This window comes from Vigna angularis, chromosome 6, assembly GCF_016808095.1.
Source record: "Vigna angularis cultivar LongXiaoDou No.4 chromosome 6, ASM1680809v1, whole genome shotgun sequence".
NCBI lineage: Eukaryota > Viridiplantae > Streptophyta > Magnoliopsida > Fabales > Fabaceae > Vigna > Vigna angularis.
The window spans coordinates 25,217,996-25,240,059 of NC_068975.1; the positions used below are offsets into that span (position 1 = coordinate 25,217,996).

A 22,064-nucleotide genomic window follows, 5' to 3' on the forward strand; every position below is an offset into this window, starting at 1 on the left:
ATAAGACGACATTCATAATCAATACGACAAGTTGTTAATATAAGCACCAGATAGTATGGGCGGGCTAATATACAAGATCTTACAATTAATGCTAACGAAAAATATATAAAGGACGATATGGTTTTAAAACCTTTAATTGATGAACAAACATTTAATCGACTCGATTTTTTTTCTTTCAACCATAAGAAAAATAAGCTAAGGTTGAATCAACGGAATGTTCTTTAGGTGCCCTAACAAATTCTTTTAGGTTTAGAGCAATCAGTATTTAGAAAATACCTCCTAAACTTGGAAAGTAAAATAAAGTAAGAATTGTAAAATTAAAAGTGAGATTAAATATAATTTAATCATTCCTCCCGTCTTAAATTGTTAATAGATGACAAAATGAGAAGACTAATTTTGTTTTTCTTTTTTATATTAAAAACAAACTTCAGCATACAAGTATCGTTGAATCCGAAAATTGGATGATTCATCCATGTGATTGTGTATGTTCAAGTTTTGTACAGAGCAGAAAGGGTCTAGAAAAGAAAAACAGTACTAGAACATGGCCTTAGCTGAAACGGAAGAAAGCCACGCATTGTCCCAAATCTGATATTTTCCATTGCCATTCTATTCACTATCTCTGTTCCCCTTGTCGATTTTGCTCTCAAACTCTGACAAAATCACTTCAAAACAATGAACCCTGAGAAATCCCGCTGCAGGTTACGACTTCGCAAGCTCTCCAAACGGACCCACCACCCTCTTCTCCATCTTCGCCTCCTCTTTCTCTTTGTTCCTACCTAAATCTCTTCCCTTCAATTCCACATCAAAACAAAAATCACTCAAAAAATTAATTTTACAAATTATCAAATTTTCTGAAATCGTAATGTTGTCGGAATCTGTTCTCTGCCTCTTGACCGAGGACCTTCTCATCCGGCTCCTGGAGAAGCTCGGGCCGGATCGGAAACCGTGGAGGCTGGTGTGCAAGGACTTTCTTCGGGTCGAGTCGGTGAGCCGGAAGAGTATTCGGATCCTCCGAATCGAGTTCCTGTTTGGGCTGCTGGAGAAGTTCTGCAACATTGAGACGCTGGACCTGTCGCTGTGTCCGCGGATCGAGGACGGAGTTGTGTCGGTTTTGCTGAGTCAGGGATCGGCGAGTTGGACTCGGGGACTCAGGAGGCTCGTGCTGAGTCGCGCCACCGGGCTGGGCCACGCGGGTTTGGAGATCCTCATTCGGGCGTGTCCAATGTTGGAGGCTGTGGATGTTTCCCACTGTTGGGGCTATGGGGACAGAGAGGCCGCGGCGCTATCGTGCGCCGCGAGGTTGAGGGAACTGAACATGGATAAGTGTTTGGGAGTTACTGATATTGGGTTGGCGAAGATTGCTGTGGGTTGTGAGAAATTGGAAAGGCTGAGTTTGAAGTGGTGCTTGGAGATTTCTGATCTCGGGGTTGATCTTCTTTGCAAGAAGTGCCTGGACTTGAAATTTCTGGACGTGTCCTATCTCAAGGTTTGTTTCCTTCTCTTTCAAAATGATTCTATATTATTGAAGAGACAGAAGGTGGATGGAGGAGAGGGATAGGGAGAAAAGAAAGAAGGTAGAGAGGAAAAGGAATATACATGATGAGGGATTAAATGAAGAGACAGAAAAAAATGGGATGAAAATGATAGGGATTAGAAAGTGGGTGCATGAGTATAATTTTTCCATTGACAATGTGCATAAAAGGAGGGAGAGAGAAATGGTGGATGCTAGAGTCTTATTTTTAGGTGAAATATGGACTATCTTTGGCTTTAGTCAAATACTAGGTTTTTGAGATATTGAGATTCCATTTTGTTTCATTAGAATAGTTGAGGCCGAGATGTAGGTCTGATGAGTCACTTCTGCTCCTTCCAATAGTGCAATTATCTTCACGTCTTCCTCCTACGTAGAACTCTTTGGGGAAAAATGGGCTGGGTACCTGCAAAGGCACTTCGACACTCAAGTCAGAAAAAGGATTGATAGAACATTTTTTAGTTCAAACGAAGAAGAAAATCAATATATCTTTCTTAATTTCTCTCAGGGAAAAACGTCCCTTTTTTCCTTCTGGTTTTTCATATTTAACCTAACAATAAAATAAATCGTTTACCTAAAAATCTGGTTAGTTGGAGAACCTGACTATCTGGAAGACATAACCGTTAGGTCGTGCTTGATACTGGGTTAGTTGATTCCGTGATTTACGGTATTATGGCAAGATATTTCTAACCGCTTGTTCTTTAGTTCATTAGGATTAATATGTCCATTTTGACTAAAATTGACCGAACGTTCTTTAGTTCAATCAACAGACGATCGCTGAATGATTGATGCCAAGAGCGGCGATGACAAGCATATGATATCCCTAAACGATCGTTCTACCTAATGAGTGGACGATCGTTCAGGGATGGTCATAAGATAGCTCGCTATTGTGTGCTTTATTTATCTTCAGTGGTTGTCTGGGTTACCAGTCGATTGACTCAGATATCTTACTATACACATTTAATAAAATTTTTTTAGGATGTTATTCTATACGCACTAACGGGAAGATTGAATTCTGATCATATGTCCGAGGGAATGATTATCTGTCAATTGTACCAAATTTTGGTATAAAGATTTGAGTCTTGTGCGAAGCTTTATGCACTTTTTTTTTTTATTGAAAGTTGGTTGAGGTCACAAAGTTGACGAAACGGGATAGTGACTTCAGCAAACCACTTCATTCGCTATCTTTGTTATTGGTTGTACGTTTTTAAATCCAATTTCTGATTCCTGAAGGGTTTTGAAGGAAGCACCCACTAAATTCTTCATGTGATTTGAATAAGTCACCCTTGTTCGTTCTTGCTTAGGGTGATTGTAGAAGAGGTAGACATTATATTTTTGGTTTACAAAAGTTGAGAGCAATGCGGACTCAATAGTGTTGTAAAATCAAGTTTCTTGACGAGTTATGTTAAACGTACACCCAGCTTGAGAGGTGGAAAAAAGAGAGAGAGAAAGGAAAAGAGAAGGTAAAGAGAAGAAGTTACATATGTCATAAGTAATGGGATGAAAAGAAAGAGACAGATAGGAAGAAACTGGAGTGGAAAGGGAATGAAAGGAAATATGAGTGTATGTTTATATTCATTGTTCTTTGACTGTGGATAATACACTACAGTACTTGTGTTTGTGGTGTTGTTCTTAACACCATATCCCCAAGTCAGCATATGTCAATGGCGTTATGATTTTCTGTTTTCCATCATTACCTTAGCTAACAATCCGCCTGAATTGATTTGTGAGTTTATTTCTTCTTCAAATTATATCTTTTATGTAATTTAAATTTTTTGAATCATTAGGTAACAAGCGAATCTTTGAGATCAATAGCTTCTCTGTCAAAGCTTGAGGTTTTCGTTATGGTGGGCTGCTCTTTAGTGGATGATGGCGGATTACGGTTTCTCGAAAAAGGATGTCCACTACTTAAGGTAGTTTATTTCTTATAATTCATAAGCTATGCAATAATGGTTAAGAAAAGTCATAAAGTTGACTACGAGGATTCTCTGGAGCATAAACATAGAATATGTCCATGCACGCAGGCTATTGATGTATCGAGGTGTGATTGTGTTAGCTCATCCGGTTTAATCTCTGTGATTACCGGGCATGGAGATCTCGAGCAGTTGGATGCAGGATATTGCCTCTCTGTAAGTCTATATCTAAAATTTATGGCCTGTTGTGTACCTTAGTTTATTGTAATAAGTTTTACATACACTAACATGTCAGGCATTTTCGTAGGAGCTTTCAGCACCTCTTGTTAAATGCTTGGATAATCTAAAACAGTTGAGAATAATTAGAATTGATGGTGTTCGAGTTTCTGACTTCATCCTCCAGACAATGGGCACCAATTGCAAGTCTTTAGTGGAACTTGGTTTAAGCAAATGTGTTGGGGTGACCAACAAAGGAATTATACAGCTATTATCTGGCTGTGGCAATTTGAAGGTGCTTGATTTGACTTGTTGTCGGTTCATCTCAGACGCAGCCATCTCTACTATAGCAGACTATATTCCAGACCTTGTCTGTCTCAAGCTAGAATCTTGTAATATGGTGACTGAGAAGTGTCTTTATCGACTTGGATTAAATTGCTCGCTGCTTGAAGAGCTCGATCTTACTGATTGCTCTGGTGTTGATGACATAGGTAAACTATGCAATTATACCTGTACATAATATATCAGTTTTATTCAAATCTTCAAAGGGTTCTGATTAATTTATTTCGAAATTTCTGTTTCATGCAGCACTAAGATATCTATCAAGATGTTCAAAACTTGTAAGACTGAAGTTAGGATTATGCACAAACATATCAGACATAGGGTTGGCACACATTGCTTGTAACTGCCCAAACATGACTGAACTTGATCTCTATCGGTAATTGAAACTTAAAGTCAGCATGATTAATTGCCTATTATTCAGTGAAATTTTGAACAGTGTTGTTATGATGTTCAGTTCATTTTGTTCTATTATCACAGCTGTGTACGTATTGGAGATGATGGGCTGGCAGCACTGACGAGTGGATGCAAGAGGTTGACAAAGCTCAACTTGTCATATTGTAATAGAATTACTGACAGAGGGATGGAGTATATCAGCCAGCTTGGTGAACTGTCTGATCTGGAGTTGCGTGGGCTTTCAAATATCACAAGCATTGGTATAAAATCAGTTGCAATAAGTTGCCAGAGATTGGCAGATTTAGATTTGAAGCACTGTGAAAAAATTGATGATTCAGGTTTCTGGGCCCTTGCTTTTTATTCACAAAACCTGCGGCAGGTCAGTTTTGCTTACTTTTACTCAATCAAGTTATCAATATTCTGGGTCTTTCTGAGATCTGACTAACACGGTAAGCTAGCCTCTAAAAAAATACATTGTATGAAATTTATAAGTATTACCTCAAGGAGCATAATTGATACTCATCTCAATTTTTTACTTCATTATAAACTGTAACATGGTTTGATCTAATTGACAAATTCTAAACTGTAATTCCCCGAAGAGCAAAGAACCATTGTTTGGATGATTGTCTGGGCTCACCACAATCCTTCTTCAATTATCTTGTTTGTTGTCTCTTTCCATGCTTTTGTAACTATACACATTTAAATTTCATTTATAAGTTCTTGTACTTCCAGTCACTGTTAGAGTCTCTATTTTTAGCAGTTGGTTAAGTAGTTATCACCAAATTAGTTAGCTGATGACAGCTACTACTAGTTAACTAACTCTAAAAATAGTTTGAGTGAACATGAATGAAAGCTCTCTTGGTTTTGACAGAAAACTGTAATTTTTCTTCTCTGTTTTTTCTGTATATCAAGAAAGTCTCGAGGTTCTTTCTGTTATAGAAGTTCCTGAAATTTGAGATTCTTCAAGCTCTTTAGATCCTGATATCTTGTGTTCTATTAGATACCGTATCAGTCACACGTTTAGTCCATCTTTTGTCCTGGTCGTAAAAAGAAGAATATATTTAGTTTTTTTTTTCTTTCTAGGAAATCTTTTGTTCTTTGGTGAAGTTTCTACCATGTCTTCCTTCAAATATTACTCTTATTCAGACCCATTTTGAATTAACATAAAGCTGGATGTTTCTACCATGTCTTCCTACAAATATTACTCTTATTCAGACCCATTTTGGATTGACATAAAGCTGGATGTTAATGATAATAACTGTTGTATAGAAAATTCTAATTAAGGCAAATGAAGAAAGGAAAATCATTTGTCGAATATCTATTCTTTGGACGATACCAACTATCTTATTTAGAACCCTTCATAATTTGGAGTCGTGTGCAATTAATCTGATTTTCTATTTGGCTCCGCTTCTCGTTATCATATTACAACTCTTAGTCTTGCATTTTAAAAGAAGTTGATGTTTCTTACTGGCTTCAATAATCTTTTATATCCTTTCCAATTGAAACTGGTATATGCTCTTCAAAATTTAATCTTTGAAAATGTGTTTTTTGTTTACAAGCGGTTTCTTCTCCCCCGTAATGTTTTCTATAATCAAAGCAAAGCTTCTACTTATATTTTGTTGGAGTGCATATGTAATTTTTTCTTCAAATAGGTTAAGTATTGATGTTTGTTTACATGAAAACTGGTGTTAGGATTATGGATTCCAATTCTAGTTTCTAATTCGACATGGTGGTGATGATGGCAGATAAATATGAGCTACTGTATTGTGTCAGATGTGGTGTTGTGCTTCCTTATGGGTAACCTGAAACGTCTCCAAGATTCCAAACTGGTGTGTCTCGCTAAAGTCACTGTAAATGGATTGGAAGTTGCCCTTAGAGCATGCTGTGGTCGGATTAAAAAGGTTAAACTGCAGAGATCCCTCAGGTTCTTGCTTTCCTCAGAAATGCTGGAGACAATGCATGCAAGAGGGTGCAAGATCAGATGGGATTAGCCACGCTATTACTCTATGTACTTTCTTTTCCTGGAAGCCACGCTGCTTCATTAAGATCTTTTTGATCCTAAATTTTAAATCTCTTGCATTCTCTTTTCCTTAGTCTCTAGTACCTTAGTAAGAGGTATACCAGTCCAATTAGGGGACATTGATAGATTTCTAGACAAGGTATTTTTTCACCTTCCAAAGTTATATTCTCCGCACGAGGTTACTTCTCTTGGAATTAAATTTCATCAAATCTTATCTGTTACACTTACAAGACTTATTCTGTTATCAATCCACGTATGGAATCAAAAGTAGGAGATAACTTCAGTGTATAAATAAACTCGATGTTCGTTTTTGAAAAACTTACAGTTTCTGAAAAAAGAGAACTTTAAAAAGAGTTGTACCAACTAAAAGGCCAGGATTTAAATCATTATATTTAGTGTGATTTAAAATAATAGGGAAAAAATATATTGAGGATTCTAATTCACATTTTAGGGATTTTTTTTACAGTTTTTCAATTTCAAGAACTAATGCCATATTAATATTTTACATATCAAGATGAAAATGATGCTTTATATATTTGTTTTAACATTAGAAACATGATTTCTAAAATGCCATTTTTGACATGCACTTTATTTCTATACTCTACCTTTCATGAAAAAAAAGAAGAGAAATTTAACTTCGTTATTTTAGCAAAAAGGAAGTCTAAATGTGGACGTAGAAAATGAAGTAAATAATAATTTTCATTTTCCACCACTGGCCAGCCACGAATTATGGAACTTTGATTAATATTACTAAATTGTAAAATTCAAGACTTTTTTCAATAATTTTTTAGTGAATATTAACATTGATGGAACGGTTCTTGTATAAACTATTTTCTAACAGTAAATTTTTCTCTCTTTTTTCCATTATTGTATCTTCCTTCATGCCATTGTTTAAATATTTTGATATCCACAAGTAATATAATTTGAATACGAGTATTAAAATATAGAAAAAGAAGTTTGTTTTTTGACAGATAATATTGAGTTTTCTTCTTCTTGTTTTACCCAGGTTAAGCCTTGGGCTCATTCCTTTTTCGGCTTTATAAACTGGCCTTTGGGCCTTGTTTTAGTGTAAAGTGAAATACAAAGTTTTCTCTTTTTATCAGTTTTTCCCGTTTTAGGTTCTCTGTTTTCTCTTTATGTGTGTTCTTCATCTGCCTTACTTCCGTTTTGTTTCTTCATTTGAATCATGATAAAATCCGATTAGACAATAGGAAAAAAAGTTTAGAAACATGTACTCTAAGGCTTTTTTTTTTTTTTTTTAAAGTACCATTTATCATAAGTTTAAATTTGTTGAAAATCATAAAAAAGTTACGAATCTCACTTTTTAGATAAACGAGTCTTATTTATTTATGATTTTATATCTATAATAATTTTTAATTAATAATAAAACATGTTGTAAAATGAATGCAAGGCGATGGAAAGCAATCTGAACATGGTTTAACTCGAGTTTTCAATTACTAAGAAGCAAAGAATACTACTTTTGCTTGAGTGGTTTTGGCATTCATAGGCTGGCTATCCCCGTTTGTTTGTTTTGTATTCATCAAGTCACAGTATATACAGTATATATAAATATATATATATATATATATATATATATATATATATATATATATATAGATGAACACTGTTGTTTTATGTCACTTAAGAGATTCATTTTTCATAGTATAACTATACTTTTTTTATCAGTCATCAAATGTGTGAGAAGCAATGTTTTTTTCACCTCACTGCTGAGAGAATCATCTCGTCAAGCTCGAAGCATAGAACATCATGCCATGCCTCCAACAAAAGAAAGCATTAGAATAACTTGGGACTTTGTTCATAGAAAAAGCATAAAGCAACGTGAATGTTAAAACTCAAACAAAGATCCTGACTGCTACATTTTCTGCGTATAAATAAAAGGTTCTTGGAAAGACCAGAAGAGCATGGTTGGTATGTCTTTCTAGTTAGTTCTATGTCACATTATAACCTCCAAAAGATGATGACCATGCTTAGTTTCCTTTTCATTCTCGTGCTTTTACCCTCCTTTGAGGCTCTCTCATATGAAGGCATTCCCTCAGAAATCCAAACCCAAGACATGCAAGCATTGATTGCACAAGCATGCATGGACATTGAAAACCAAAACTCCTGCCTCACAAACATCCACAACGAGCTCACTAAAATAGGCCCTCCAAGCCCCACTTCAGTGATGAGTGCAGCACTCAAGGCCACACTCAACGAAGCAATAGTGGCCATTGACAACATGACAAAGATCACCACATTCTCCGTCAGCTACCGCGAGCAACAAGCCATAGAAGACTGCAAGGAGCTCTTGGATTTCTCGGTTTCTGAGCTGGCATGGTCCTTGGGAGAGATGAGGAGGATTCGCGCAGGAGATACCAACGTGCAATACGAGGGAAACCTTGAAGCCTGGCTTAGTGCTGCACTGAGCAACCAAGACACGTGCCTTGAAGGCTTTGAAGGCACAGACAGACGCCTCGAGAGCTACATCAGTGGAAGCTTGACACAAGTCACACAACTCATCAGCAATGTTTTGTCCCTCTACACTCAGTTGCATACCTTTCCATTTAAGCCTCCAAGAAACACTACTACTGCGGAATCTGATGGAACCTCGGAGTTTCCTGAATGGATGACTGAGGGTGATCAAGAGTTGCTCAGAGCCAAGCCACATGGTGTTCGTGCGGATGCAGTTGTTGCTTTGGATGGGAGTGGTCACTATCGCTCCATCGCCGAAGCTGTTAATGCAGCTCCCAGTCACAGTCAAAGAAGGTATATTATTTACGTGAAAAAAGGACTTTACAAGGAGAATATTGACATGAAGAAGAAGATGACCAACATCATGCTCGTCGGAGATGGTATAGGCCAAACCATTATCACCAGCAACCGGAATTTCATGCAGGGATGGACCACCTTTCGAACGGCCACTCTTGGTATGTAACTAACTAACTAAATAACTACCACCATCATAACCATAACATAATTGTAAGATGTTTTCATGTTCATGGAAAATAACTGAAAGAAAAGTTGCAATTCATTGTGTAGCTGTGTCTGGGAAGGGTTTCATTGCAAGGGACATGTCGTTCCGGAACACAGCAGGGCCGGTGAACCATCAAGCGGTGGCGCTGCGTGTGGATTCAGACCAATCAGCCTTCTACAGGTGCAGTGTGGAAGGGCACCAAGACACGCTCTACGCCCACTCGCTGCGACAGTTCTACCGTGAGTGTGAAATCTATGGCACCATAGACTTCATTTTCGGCAACGGTGCTGCAGTTCTTCAAAACTGCAAAATATACACCAGGGTCCCGCTTCCCTTGCAGAAGGTTACCATCACGGCCCAAGGCAGAAAAAGCCCACACCAGAGCACGGGCTTCACCATCCAGGACAGCTATATTCTCGCCACCCAGCCCACCTACTTGGGCCGGCCCTGGAAACAATACTCTAGGACGGTTTACATTAACACTTACATGAGTGGGCTTGTCCAGCCCCGAGGCTGGCTTGAGTGGCTCGGAAACTTTGCCCTCGACACTTTGTGGTACGGTGAGTACAGAAACTATGGGCCCGGTGCATCGCTGGTGGGCCGGGTCAGATGGCCCGGTTATCATGTAATTAAAGATGCTTCCACCGCTAGTTTTTTCACCGTTCAGAGGTTCATTAATGGTGACACGTGGCTGCCAAGGACAGGTGTCAAGTTCACAGCAGGTCTCACCAATTGAGATCATTTGATTACTATTATTTATAGATGAAAAACAAATAAGTTTATCATATCCTCCATTTTTCAGATAAATAGCTGCACCATTTACTCTGATTGATGAAAGAGGAATATTTTTTTTAGTAGGTGGATGTTTAGGAATTAAGTTTGTGTAATATGTAATAGTAATTTGGAATTAGGTTTGGTGGTTTGTTATACTTTTATTGTACAATTTCCTCTCATAATTTTTCTATGCTGTGACATTGATTATAAATTAAAGCAACCGTGCCATGTTGAGCATTGTTAGTTTTTTCTTCTTCTTTTTTTAATGGAGCATTATTATAGCTTTTTACAATATCCTTTCGTAGCAATTAATTAGGGTTCATGTGGGAAACACGTAATTTATAAAATACAGAGATAATTGCATTGGCATGGAGGTTCAACTTGCTCACTTTAAGGTGAAGCAAAGTGTCGTTTATTCGTTTACCAAATTAGCCACGTGGAATCTTCTTATAAAAAGTGTTCGGTCTTGTCCTCTTAAAAAGTTTTTACAAGATTGCATAAAATTATTATTCTCCAAATTTGTCAATTTGGTCTCACTTTTATGATTTAGATTTGATCTTGATTTAGATAAATTAGGATTAAAATTACACGATAAAAAAGCTATTGTTAAAAATGTCCATAGACTAAAATATCAACAAAAGTTAGGTATACAGGTTAACCCAATTCATGAACCTTTCTTAAAAAAGTAAAAAAATTTAATACAATAAAAAAATATAATTAATTCTTAACTTGTTTTTTTAATTTGTCAAAAATTTATATAAACATTTTAAGGTTTAATGTTTCGGTAGGTCCCTATTTTCGTCCATAATCTCAAGTAGGTCTCTTTCTTTTTCGGCGTCTCAATTGGGTCCTTATTTTTGTAAAATTGAATCAAATAAACTCTTACCATTAAATTTAGAAGACGCCGTTAGAAAGAGTGTGACGTGACATGTTAATGATGTCTTTTTAAATGATGTGGCATTAGAAATGTATGTGAAGTGTATTATTTTAATTTTTGAATTAAAAAATGGACTGTAAAAAGGGAAATAAAATTTAAATAAGGACAAAGTAGTCATCTGCCATCTCCTGGAATGCCATCCTTCATCTTCTCCAGTGCCCAGCTTCCATGGCAGCCACCTTAGACTGCACAGGAACCCAATCGTTCGTCTAACATTTTAACCATTGCAAGACAAAATAAGAACTGAGAAAATTCCCAGATCAAAAACCAAAAAAACCCTAATTACAAAAACCCTAACTCGCACCTTAATCGCAAGTTTCTCCACGTCGTCGTAGATTGACCATGACGTGAGTTTTATGTTGTTAATGAAGGTTGCGCAATTGGATGGAGAGGTTGTGACGGTGAGAGACTGACCGGGGAGCGTTGTCGGGATCCTTGCGCCGACGCTTAGGAGGTGGAGGCTGGACGAGGTGAGCGGGAACGATGCGAGGTGGAAGTGGAGGAGGTCAAGGGACGGCTGGCCAGATTTCTTGAACAACTTCTAGTGTTAGAGCCATAGATACGAACCTTGAATCCAAGAGGACATCGACGGCGTCAAATGCGGCTTCGCGCGGTAGTGCATGGCATAGAGAGGATAAGACGAAGGAGGGGATGAAGAAGAGAACCGCGAGCGACGACGCCATTGATGAACCTCGAGATTTGGTGGGATTTTGGAACTTTCTACTATTGAACCTTACGAAGTAGTTACAAAAACACACCTTCCAGTACCTTATATGTAAGTTAATCTGAATGGTGGTAGAATCGGAGGAGGGAGAGAAGTCTCCGGTGGAACTTTAGGAAAAAATTCTAACCTGTGAAAGAAGATCTGCGGTGGGTGGCTATCCCATGAAACTCTCAATTTTTTAATTTTAAAATAAACTAAATCCACGCCATTCAGCATCAGTTAGTTCACCGTGACACGTCAAGAAAAAAAAATCAGTATAGTGTGCCACGTTTATCAGATACTGACGCCGTTAGGTTCAATTTAACGGTAGGGACCGAATTGTTGCAATTTTCACAAAAATAGGACCCAATTGAGACACCAAGAAAGAAAAGGACCAAATTGAGATTCTCCTCGAAAAATAAGGACTTCTTGAATGATTAAACCACATTTTAATCATACTAATATAGATTTTGTAAAATGTTCCAATAAACTTGGTTGTCAGCTTATATAAAAAAATTACACAGCAATATAGGATGTTAAAATTCCTAACTAGTTAAATATATCTAATTTTTCTTGATTGATGAAACATATTTTTTATATATAAGATAATAATTTAATTTTGTCGTCAGAATCCGTGCATAATTCTCATATCCATACACATGGAAAAAAAACATTGAGATAGCATATCATATCAGATGTCATGGTGAAGAAGAGAAAGAAACAAAAAAACAATGTGTGTATTATTAAGATGAATGTGATATTTTAAAAAGAGAGAGACAAGTGTATATATATATATATATATATATATATATATATATATATATATATATATATATATATATATATATATATATATATATATATATATATAATAAGAGAATAATAAGATAAGAACCATAAAGTAATAAAGGAGAAGCGGTGGAGCGATGGTAGTTATGATTGATATGTTGTGCGAAAAAGTCTTGTAATAAGGTTTTGGATACATAGGCTTTTTTTTTAGTCTTCAACTTGAGATGGGGTTTTGGATACATAGGCTTTTTTTTTAGTCTTCACTTGAGGGGGTCTCCTAAAAGAAAACTTTTTCAAGGGTAGACTAGGACTAACCCATGAATCATGAATCAAATTGACACTCTAGTTTTCGGTTCTTAATCTTTGTGTCTTAGTTCGATATTTAACATAATGTTTAATAAATATAAGAGACAATTTAGTTTAAAGTAATAATTAACCTTTTTATTTTGGGTATTTATTTACTTATATTATTTTTGTTGGACTTTTATCTATATAGATTATCAAGAAAAGATTCAAACATGATTTAACTAGGATTTTGTTTTTTCTTTGTGTTTAATAATATTGAGTAAAAACAAAATAGGTATATATAAATATCACCATATTAAATCCCACTTTGAATCCTTTACATTCAATCCCTAGAGAAAAGGTTAGCCACTTATGGTGCCACTAAAATCCATTAGTTAAAGAAGAAGAAATTGAAGAAACTTTTATTTATCTGTCTTTTCATTCCCCTGTTCTTCTCTTCCAGATCCCCTCCATCCCATTGCCTCCTTTTTTTTATCACTTATGATATATAAATATTGCACGAGTTCTTGTTTAAGCTAATTGATTTTTGCCTAAGCGAAAAGGTACTTCAAGGTGAAGAAAGTCTTCTTGCTTGAGCTAAATTATTCACGCTTAAATGAGAATGATACCTAAAATTAATGATTCATTGGATTAATCTCGCTCATGCAAGGTGTTTGTTGTTTAGGTGAGAGTGACAACATGTCTAGCTTAGGTGAAGTCACTTTCGCTTAAACGAGAGAATGATAGAGACTAACACTTTGTCTCTGTTTTCTTCATTTCTTCTTACTCTTCTAAGTCTTTTTCTCCTTCTATCTTAAATTTCTTAGAAAATAAGCAAAATAGGAATCAAATTATTTCATTTAAATCAAGACTTGAAAACATATGATTAAATTTCATATTTCTTAAGTTATAAAGAATTAATATCAAATAAATACAATTTAAAACATAAGGACCAAAATTCCATGTGAAAATTTTCTGATATTTAGCACTAATTATAAACATGCTCCAAAATATAAATAGTTCCGTAAACTAAGTATAATGGTTTGTATTGTAAAAGAACTGAAAAATTACCTATATATTCCTTCTATTTTCTCTAATTAATTATTGAATTCAATATCAAATTAATCTATTAATTTCAAGCTAAATTTAACTCATTTATGAATTAAGTTTAAGAAATTAATTATTGAATTTAATATAAATTAAATGATCTAATTTATATTAAACTCTTTTCAATGTTGTTGAAAATATAGGTAAGTTTTAGTTATAAAATTTATAATATTTTCTTTAGTTGATTTAAATTTATAATATATTCAACATAACATATATTATTAAAATATGCTAAAATATAAATAATTTACCATTTTTTATCATCGTGCAATCTAAATATGATCAAATTATAATTTTGTAAAGACCTGAAAAATAGAGTGTTATAGAACATATTGGTGTATTAGAATAATGAGATAGATTATTTTACTTTAAAATAATCTTACAATATAAATTGTATTTTTATAAACACACTTCTTAGTATTCTAAGAACACTTCATCTCTCTAGAACTTTATTCCTCAGAGTTCTCTGACTTCTCTCTACAAATTCTCTTTGCTGAGTTATCTGCTCAACGATCAGGAGGTGCCTAGGTGATCCTGGCGTTGAGGGCTTCGTTTTGGACCGATCAATTTCGTGTTCTTCAGCTGGTGAGTGGTTTTCATTTTTGTCTGTTCTTCTCTGGACTGTGAGCATGCAATGATTCTGTATTGCATGTGGTTAACGGTTCCTCTTTCCAATTTCTAGCTCAATTTAGGTTCTAAGTGTTGTTCTCTATCACCAATTGGTGAGTTGTAGGTTTCTGTTGAGTTCCCTTGCAGTGCAAGGTACAGTTGGGGTATCTGTGAGCTGATTTGTTTGTCTCTGAGGTAAGGGGAGCTAACTACTATTTTAATTTAATTGTATGAATGGTATATATATATATATATATATATATATATATATATATATATATATATATATATATATATATATATATATATATATATATATATATGCTTAATATGGGTTGAATTTGCTGCTTGAGGTACATTTCTGAGTTTGTAGAGAAAAGGTAATGTTAAGTATTGAAGGGTGTAATATGTGAAAGTTAGTATGATGATGATGATCTGTTTGGATGAATTGAACTGTGTGATTGTTTATGTTAGAGGTAGTTTCATGTTGAAATCTGTTATAGTGGTGATCAAGTAATATGTGAAGTGGTTTGAGCTTGTTTAGTGTAATTTAGAGGAAGTGAGGTAGTGAATTTGAGTAGTAATGGTCAAGGGCGGTTATGGACTGTTGGGGTAGTGTAGATAGGTCATATGTGACTGGTTTGAGTCATCAAAATGGTCAAGAACAGGTTCAAAATGGTAGAATTGCTTTTGAGTCTCTAAGTTGATGAATTGTAGGTTTTAGAGTGGAGTTTGGTGCATAAACACTTTAGATTGGGGTTAGGAATGTGTAGAATCATTTAGTCTAGTCCAATTAAGTATATACAACAAATTAGAAGTGTTAGAAGTTGGGAAAGTTGAGTGGAATTGGTATGGAGTGGTTGAGTTGCATAATTCTGCAGAATTTCATTCTGCAGATTATGCAGACTCGCTGTGCGAATAGATTCGCATAGCGAGTCACCTTGGCGAGGTGCTCTTTGCCAAAGCACTTGCATAACGAATGGGTGCACTGTGCGAGTGAAGTGAGATGGTTGCTCTCTGTTTGTAAATCCGCATAGCGAATCAAATCGCTATGCGACTGGCTGAGGTCTGGAACTATTGTTCTTTTTATTCGAATAATGAGTGGGTTTCGCTCTGCGAGTGTTTGGGGAGTCAAGTCTCTGTCTGAGGTTCTCGCATAACGAGTTGGGACGCTATGCGAGGGGTTGAGGTCTGATGCATTTCACAGTTTATTCGCATAGCAAGTTTAGTCGCTATGTGAGAGATCAAGAGTAGTTAGTCTTTGTCTAAGGTTTTCGCAAGGCGAGTTAGGTCGCTGTGCGAGAAGCTTATAGCCTCGCTATGCGAAGGTGTGCGTTGTGCGAGAGGTGCATTTCTAGTTCAAGTTCTTGTGTGCTCTTATGTTGGTTGATATGAATCAATGAGTGTTGTATGAAGTAAGTTGAAGTTGTATCATGTAATATCCGTGGTGATTGATGTATGTTGTAATTAAAAGTGTAAAGTTCAAGTATGGTGAATGGACGTAATTCCATGATCCTCAAGGAGGGGAGACATGGTGGTGCCCTTAGTTGTGATTCAAAGTGAAATCTCTAGTTGAGATTCAAGTAAGTTTAGAATGGATGCAGGAGCTTAGTCTTGGGGGTTATCCTGAAACTCCAATGATCTTTCATTCTCAAGTAGAGAGGATTGATCCATGTCGTGAGGAGTAGCAGGAGGTCCTAGTCTTGGGTGCTTCCAGTATGGCCCAAGGTGAGTGATAACGGACTAGCCTCGTGAGTGTGGTAGGGTGAAACCCATTGGCAACGGCTTTGCAAAGCAGTAGAAGCCACCACGAGTGCACGACCCGCTATAGCTCGGCAATCATTCTAAGTCTGGACAGTCAAAGTCAGTGTGATGTTATGTGTGAAAGATTTAAGTGACGTGAATGAATAATATGCCTGTATGAATTTAATTGGTTTGATGTATGATTAACTCTGTTTTAAACTAGCTTACCCTGTTGTATGCTTGTGTTTTGTATGATTCTGCTGTTTTCTTCTGCGATGACCATCCTTTGGATGTGAGCAGCGGAAGAAGAGGTTTTCCTGGAGCAAGTTTTAGATGGAGGTGATGCTACTGAATAGTTGCCTTAGTTCAATAGAGCTTGTATATAGTTTTGAATAGTTTTCAGTTTGTATATAAAGTTTTAAATTTATAGTTGTTTTTGAATGACTGTAAAAATATCATTTTATACTCTAGGTGGATAACTGTACTATTTTATCATGCATGTAGTTTCTCTTTAATATAGTCTATACTATATATTTTGGGATGTTACAAATTTAATATTAAATTAATAAAATTTACTTTTATATAAAATTATTTACACCATTAAAAGCACAAGTACTATTTTATGATGAAATATTTTTACTTTATTAATATATTTTAAAATAACTCATTTTAATAATCTGTGACTTTGCACTGATTTAATGAATGAATAAGCAAAACGCATGATCCTTAATTGAGAAGCGTCCTCTCTGTCTGGACTTTATTTGCCTCTACAGTTCATTCTCATTATAATACATTGCTTGCCTTTTCATCCTCAATCCATGCTTCTTCTTTTTTTCTTGTTAAACCAGTTTCACTAAGTTCTACGTAAAATATATTAACAACTATTATAACTTAAAATATACTGTACATCAATTAAACATAAAAAAAAGCACTACAATTTATGGAGAGAGTAATCGGGTGACAACAAACATATAAATAAATTAATGATATGGAATTTCAACTATATTATTTAAGAATAGTAATAATGCTAGTTATTATCTATACAGAACATTAAAATAATGATGCAAGTTTTAAGAAAATTATAAAAGTAGAATAGTTGTGAAAGTTTGATCTCGAGAAAGTCACATCTTAGATATGGCATTTTACTATTTTTTTTTAAATTTTAATATTGTATCAGTTTAGTATCACTTCAATGTGTGTTATACTTTTTTTTAACGTATTAATCATGATATAAATAAATTAAAGTAATTATGTTATAATTTTTTTTAAAATTTATAATTGAAGTCGTGTTAATTTAACGTAGCTTTACTAATAAATTAAAAATGTTAAATTTGTATAAATATTCTACTATTGTATTAAACTTACCATTTATTTATTTTTGTAATTTTTAAAATGTTACATATTTAAATAATTTAAAAATAAATAAATCATATTTGTGCTTTTGTCTATTCTCTCATTTGATGTGTAAGTTAACGTTAATGGCTTTATATATTTATTTATTTTCATTATCTTATCCAAAACTAACATTCAGTAACATAATATCTATATATCCAATTATTCATACAGCAACATAGTAATTCATACCATGAAGTAACATTTAATAATTTAATATTTCTATCTGATGAATATATATATATATATATATATATATATATATATATATATATATATATATATATATATATATATATATATAGTATAACATAGTAATATTCATAAGTCGTCTGGGTTATTTTATTTTTTCAACTAATTATCGAAATAAATGATTCTCCAGCGTATTTGGGTTCATTAATTTGTTTTATAATTTTTAATGATTTTAAATTTGTTTAATAGTAAATTTAAATATTGGAAATAATATATCCAATTTAAACAAAATATATAAAAATAAATAGGTTTTTATAGACAAGTATATGCTAAAGATATATTACACTAAAAGTAATATATATATATATATATATATATATATATATATATATATATATATATAAATGAGTGAACTGACTATAATGACATCTTATTTATATATTATACATAATTATATATAATATGATGACAAAGTAGACTCAGTAATAAATACATCTTGTAAGTAATGTATATAAGTGTATATGTTTTTGTCCATCCTCCTAATCTTTATGGCTATTTCAAAGGTATTCTTCTGCTTATTCTTGGTCTTCCTTCTAAGCATTTTCTTTAACTCTGCATTTGTTGCATCTTCATCGGACTCCTCCGATACCATTTGCAACCTCACACCATATCCATCATTCTGCGAATCTAACTCACCGTATGGCCATGGTGACATACACGAATATGGTCGTTTTTTCGTAGACAAATCCTTGTCATCCTCAAAGAAGATTCTCTCGTTACTCTCTCAATACCTTAAATCGCCACCCAAGTTCTCAAACTCCACAATCTTTGCCATTCAAGATTGTTACCTTCTAGTTGATCTAAACAAGCGTTTTTTGTCCAAGACCCTAAAAACCATCAATTCCACTGATGCCCTCGGTGGCTCAGAAGCTGAAAAGTTCCACACTTTTCTTAGTGCTACACTGACCAACCAAGAAACTTGCTTAAACAGCCTTCAAGAAACCACGTCAAACCCCGACAAAGACCTACAAACGCATCTTTCCAATGGAACCAAGCTTTATAGCATATCTCTTGCAATCTTCAAGAGGGGATGGAAAGCCAAGAACAACACAGAGAGAAAACTTGAAAGAAATTATCACATCATGTGGGAACAGAAGCTGTACGAGCTAATCAGAAGAAAAGGAAGAAAACTTCTTCAGTTGGGTGCAGACAACGTTGTAGTTAACCAAAGTGTGGTGGTGAGCCCAGACGGTTCTGGAAACTATACGACAATCAATGATGCAGTGGCTGCTGCTCCAAATAACTCACAGGGTAGTAACGGGTTTTTCGTGATTCATGTGGTCGGTGGAGTGTATGAAGAGTACGTTTCCATTCCCAGACAGAAGCAGTACCTGATGATGATAGGAGATGGAATTAACCAGACCATAATCACGGGCAATCACAGTGTGGTTGATGGTTGGACTACTTTCAATTCTGCTACATTCGGTAATTAATTAAGATTCTTTTCATTTTCTTATTTTGTGATGATTAAATATTGTAATTTTAAAAACTTTCCAGTAACATGCGTGCCTGTTTGAGTACGAGGTTGTTCGTGGTAAGGGACTTCCAAAATGAAAAGTTATTAGAAGTTGTAAAATTCTTAGAAAGAAATACATCAAACCAATATAATAGTTATACAGTAATACCATTAATGAACTCTTATATATTTTCTAAGGTATTATTTTGACCTGCATTTGCTATTTTACTTTTGAATATTTCTCTTTCTTTACAAATACAAAAAAATTAACTTTTTTAAATCAAAATACAAAACCATACGGAATCTGTTTTCTGGTTAATACAAAAAGACAATCCAAAACCATGTGGAATCTGTTTTTGGGAAACACATCATGTTCAATATATTTCTATAAAAAATATGATAAACTATATTTCCTTTGTTTCCTTTCGTTTCTAGTATACGTTCTTTTTTTAAGGAAAGTTATATTTAGCACGAAATGATTTGACTCCAAAAAAGGCTGAGTAATTGCATGTTGATCACACGCAACCAAGTCTATGCATATAGATGATTGACAATGCAAGCATCAACATATATACATGTATGGATTTCAAATTGTGACATGCTTGTTTATATTTCATATTTCATGTCCGTTTCATATTTGGAGCATTTCACTTTTTCAAAAACAACATTTTATTTTTCTCACCTGTTCGATTAAAAGAGCGATTCATAATGATAAGTAACCATAAGTTTCATTCTGTAGCCGTGACTGCTCAAGGTTTTGTGGCAATCAACATAACATTTCGCAACACAGCAGGAGCGATTAAGCACCAAGCAGTAGCCCTCAGAAGCGGAGCGGACTTGTCTGCATTTTACAATTGTAGCTTTGAAGGGTACCAAGACACGTTGTACACCCATTCTCTTCGCCAATTCTACAGAAACTGTGATATTTATGGTACAGTGGACTTCATATTTGGTAATGCAGCAGCGGTCTTGCAAAACTGTAACATCTACCCTAGACTCCCAATGCAAAACCAATTCAATGCCATTACTGCACAGGCTAGGACTGACGTCAACCAAAATACTGGAACCTCCATACACAATTGTACCATAACAGGGGCGAGTGACTTGGCCGGAAGTAATGGCACCACAAAAACGTACCTGGGAAGACCCTGGAAGCAATATTCACAAACAGTTTATGTGCAGTCTTTCATGGACAGTTTGATAGATCCACTGGGTTGGGTAGCTTGGTCGGGGGACTTTGCTTTGGACACCCTTTATTATGCGGAATTTGATAATCGTGGGCCTGGATCTGATACCAGTAATAGGGTTACTTGGCCTGGGTACCATGTGATCAATGCTACAGATGCAGTTAATTTTACAGTTTCTAATTTCATACAAGGTGGTTTCTGGCTGCCTGCAACAGGACTACCTTACTCTCCTGATTTACTTACACCTTAGCAAATGCAAAAAACTTAAATTGGTTTTGTTTTGTTCTTTTTTTCTTTCTTATTGTTCTCCTTGATGTTGTAATCTTATCACTCTTTTTGTTCTTGTTGTTGCTTCCTGAAACACCTCGTTTAACTTAATTATATGAAATTGATTGACTTTTTTAACGTCATATTCAACTTCCAACGTCCAGTAAATCATCTTAGAATCTAAAGCTTTCCTGTCTTTTAGCAACGATTAGTCGTATTTAAAGAAACTAATACTTTAAGTTTTAAAAGAGCTATTTAACAGAAATGTCATACCAATTAATATAAATTGAAGATTAATGAATTAAAGGAAATTTTACATTTAAATGAATCTGTCAAAGCATACTATACTCTCTTCTTTCATTTTCTTTTTCTTGTAATTTTTAAATTAACACATTATCTTTAGTATGGATGGTCAAGTAATTATTTTAAAATAAATAGATAGGTAGTATTATAAAAATAGATCATTTGATTCTTTCCGGTCTGACCTACACGAATTAGATACTTAGTAAGCTAACTCAATTTCACTCACTTATTAACTAAGAGAGTTACTCCTTCCACTATCATACTCCTGTTTTCTTTTTTACCCTGAAAAAGCCTAAAAATATTGACTTTAATTTCCCTAAGTAGAAAATTTTCTAATGAACCATCCCTCCTTTCCACTAACACATTACATATTCTATTAACAAAATAATACCTACCACTTAAAAGAAACATTCTCTCTCTACACTTCAAATATAGGTAAGAATCATGATATTTTAACAACAAATTTTAACAACTTTTTGACAATGGGTCACGGTGACATTGCTTTATTGGTCTGTTTGAATTTGTTTTCAGAAAAATATTTGAAACCAATCAATCATAAACCACCACGTCTGCGTTGTCAAAAAATTGTTAGAAAAGAGTTATTAAAAAAACATTTTACCTTCACTTCCTTAATAAAGTAAACTTCCTTAATAAAGTAAACAAGTACTCTAAAAGATTCTTTACTATTCCCAATTCCTACCAACGTATCACACTAAATCAATACTCATAGTTTACTTTCTAATTTCAACATTTTAATTGACGTAGGACCCACAACCAATATATATATATATATATATTTAAAGGACTATGATATTTTAACAAAAGACTATGTGTGACTGTTTTATTGGACCGTATATTTAAAACGGATCAATCA

General features: G+C 34.6%; 3 protein-coding genes across 3 annotated transcripts; all 3 read left to right on the forward strand.

Moving 5' to 3' along the window:
- Positions 1-392: 392 nt before the first annotated feature.
- LOC108343113 (F-box/LRR-repeat protein 3) lies at positions 393-6,636 on the forward strand. The gene is made up of 7 exons (XM_017581183.2): positions 393-1,486; positions 3,316-3,441; positions 3,553-3,657; positions 3,749-4,148; positions 4,246-4,375; positions 4,477-4,771; positions 6,138-6,636. The coding sequence occupies exons 1-7, from the start codon at positions 863-865 to the stop codon at positions 6,381-6,383; spliced, it is 1,926 nt and encodes a 641-aa protein (XP_017436672.1). The 5' UTR covers positions 393-862; the 3' UTR covers positions 6,384-6,636.
- Positions 6,637-8,313: 1,677 nt separating this feature from the next.
- LOC108341838 (putative pectinesterase/pectinesterase inhibitor 22) lies at positions 8,314-10,406 on the forward strand. Its single transcript, XM_017579492.2, has 2 exons — positions 8,314-9,339; positions 9,452-10,406. Exons 1-2 carry the CDS (start codon positions 8,364-8,366, stop codon positions 10,120-10,122), a joined length of 1,647 nt encoding a protein of 548 aa, XP_017434981.1. The 5' UTR covers positions 8,314-8,363; the 3' UTR covers positions 10,123-10,406.
- An 8,056-nt stretch (positions 10,407-18,462) lies between these two features.
- Positions 18,463-20,963, forward strand: LOC108342132 (pectinesterase). Its single transcript, XM_017579845.1, has 2 exons — positions 18,463-19,402; positions 20,173-20,963. Exons 1-2 carry the CDS (start codon positions 18,466-18,468, stop codon positions 20,868-20,870), a joined length of 1,635 nt encoding a protein of 544 aa, XP_017435334.1. The 5' UTR covers positions 18,463-18,465; the 3' UTR covers positions 20,871-20,963.
- Positions 20,964-22,064: the final 1,101 nt, after the last annotated feature.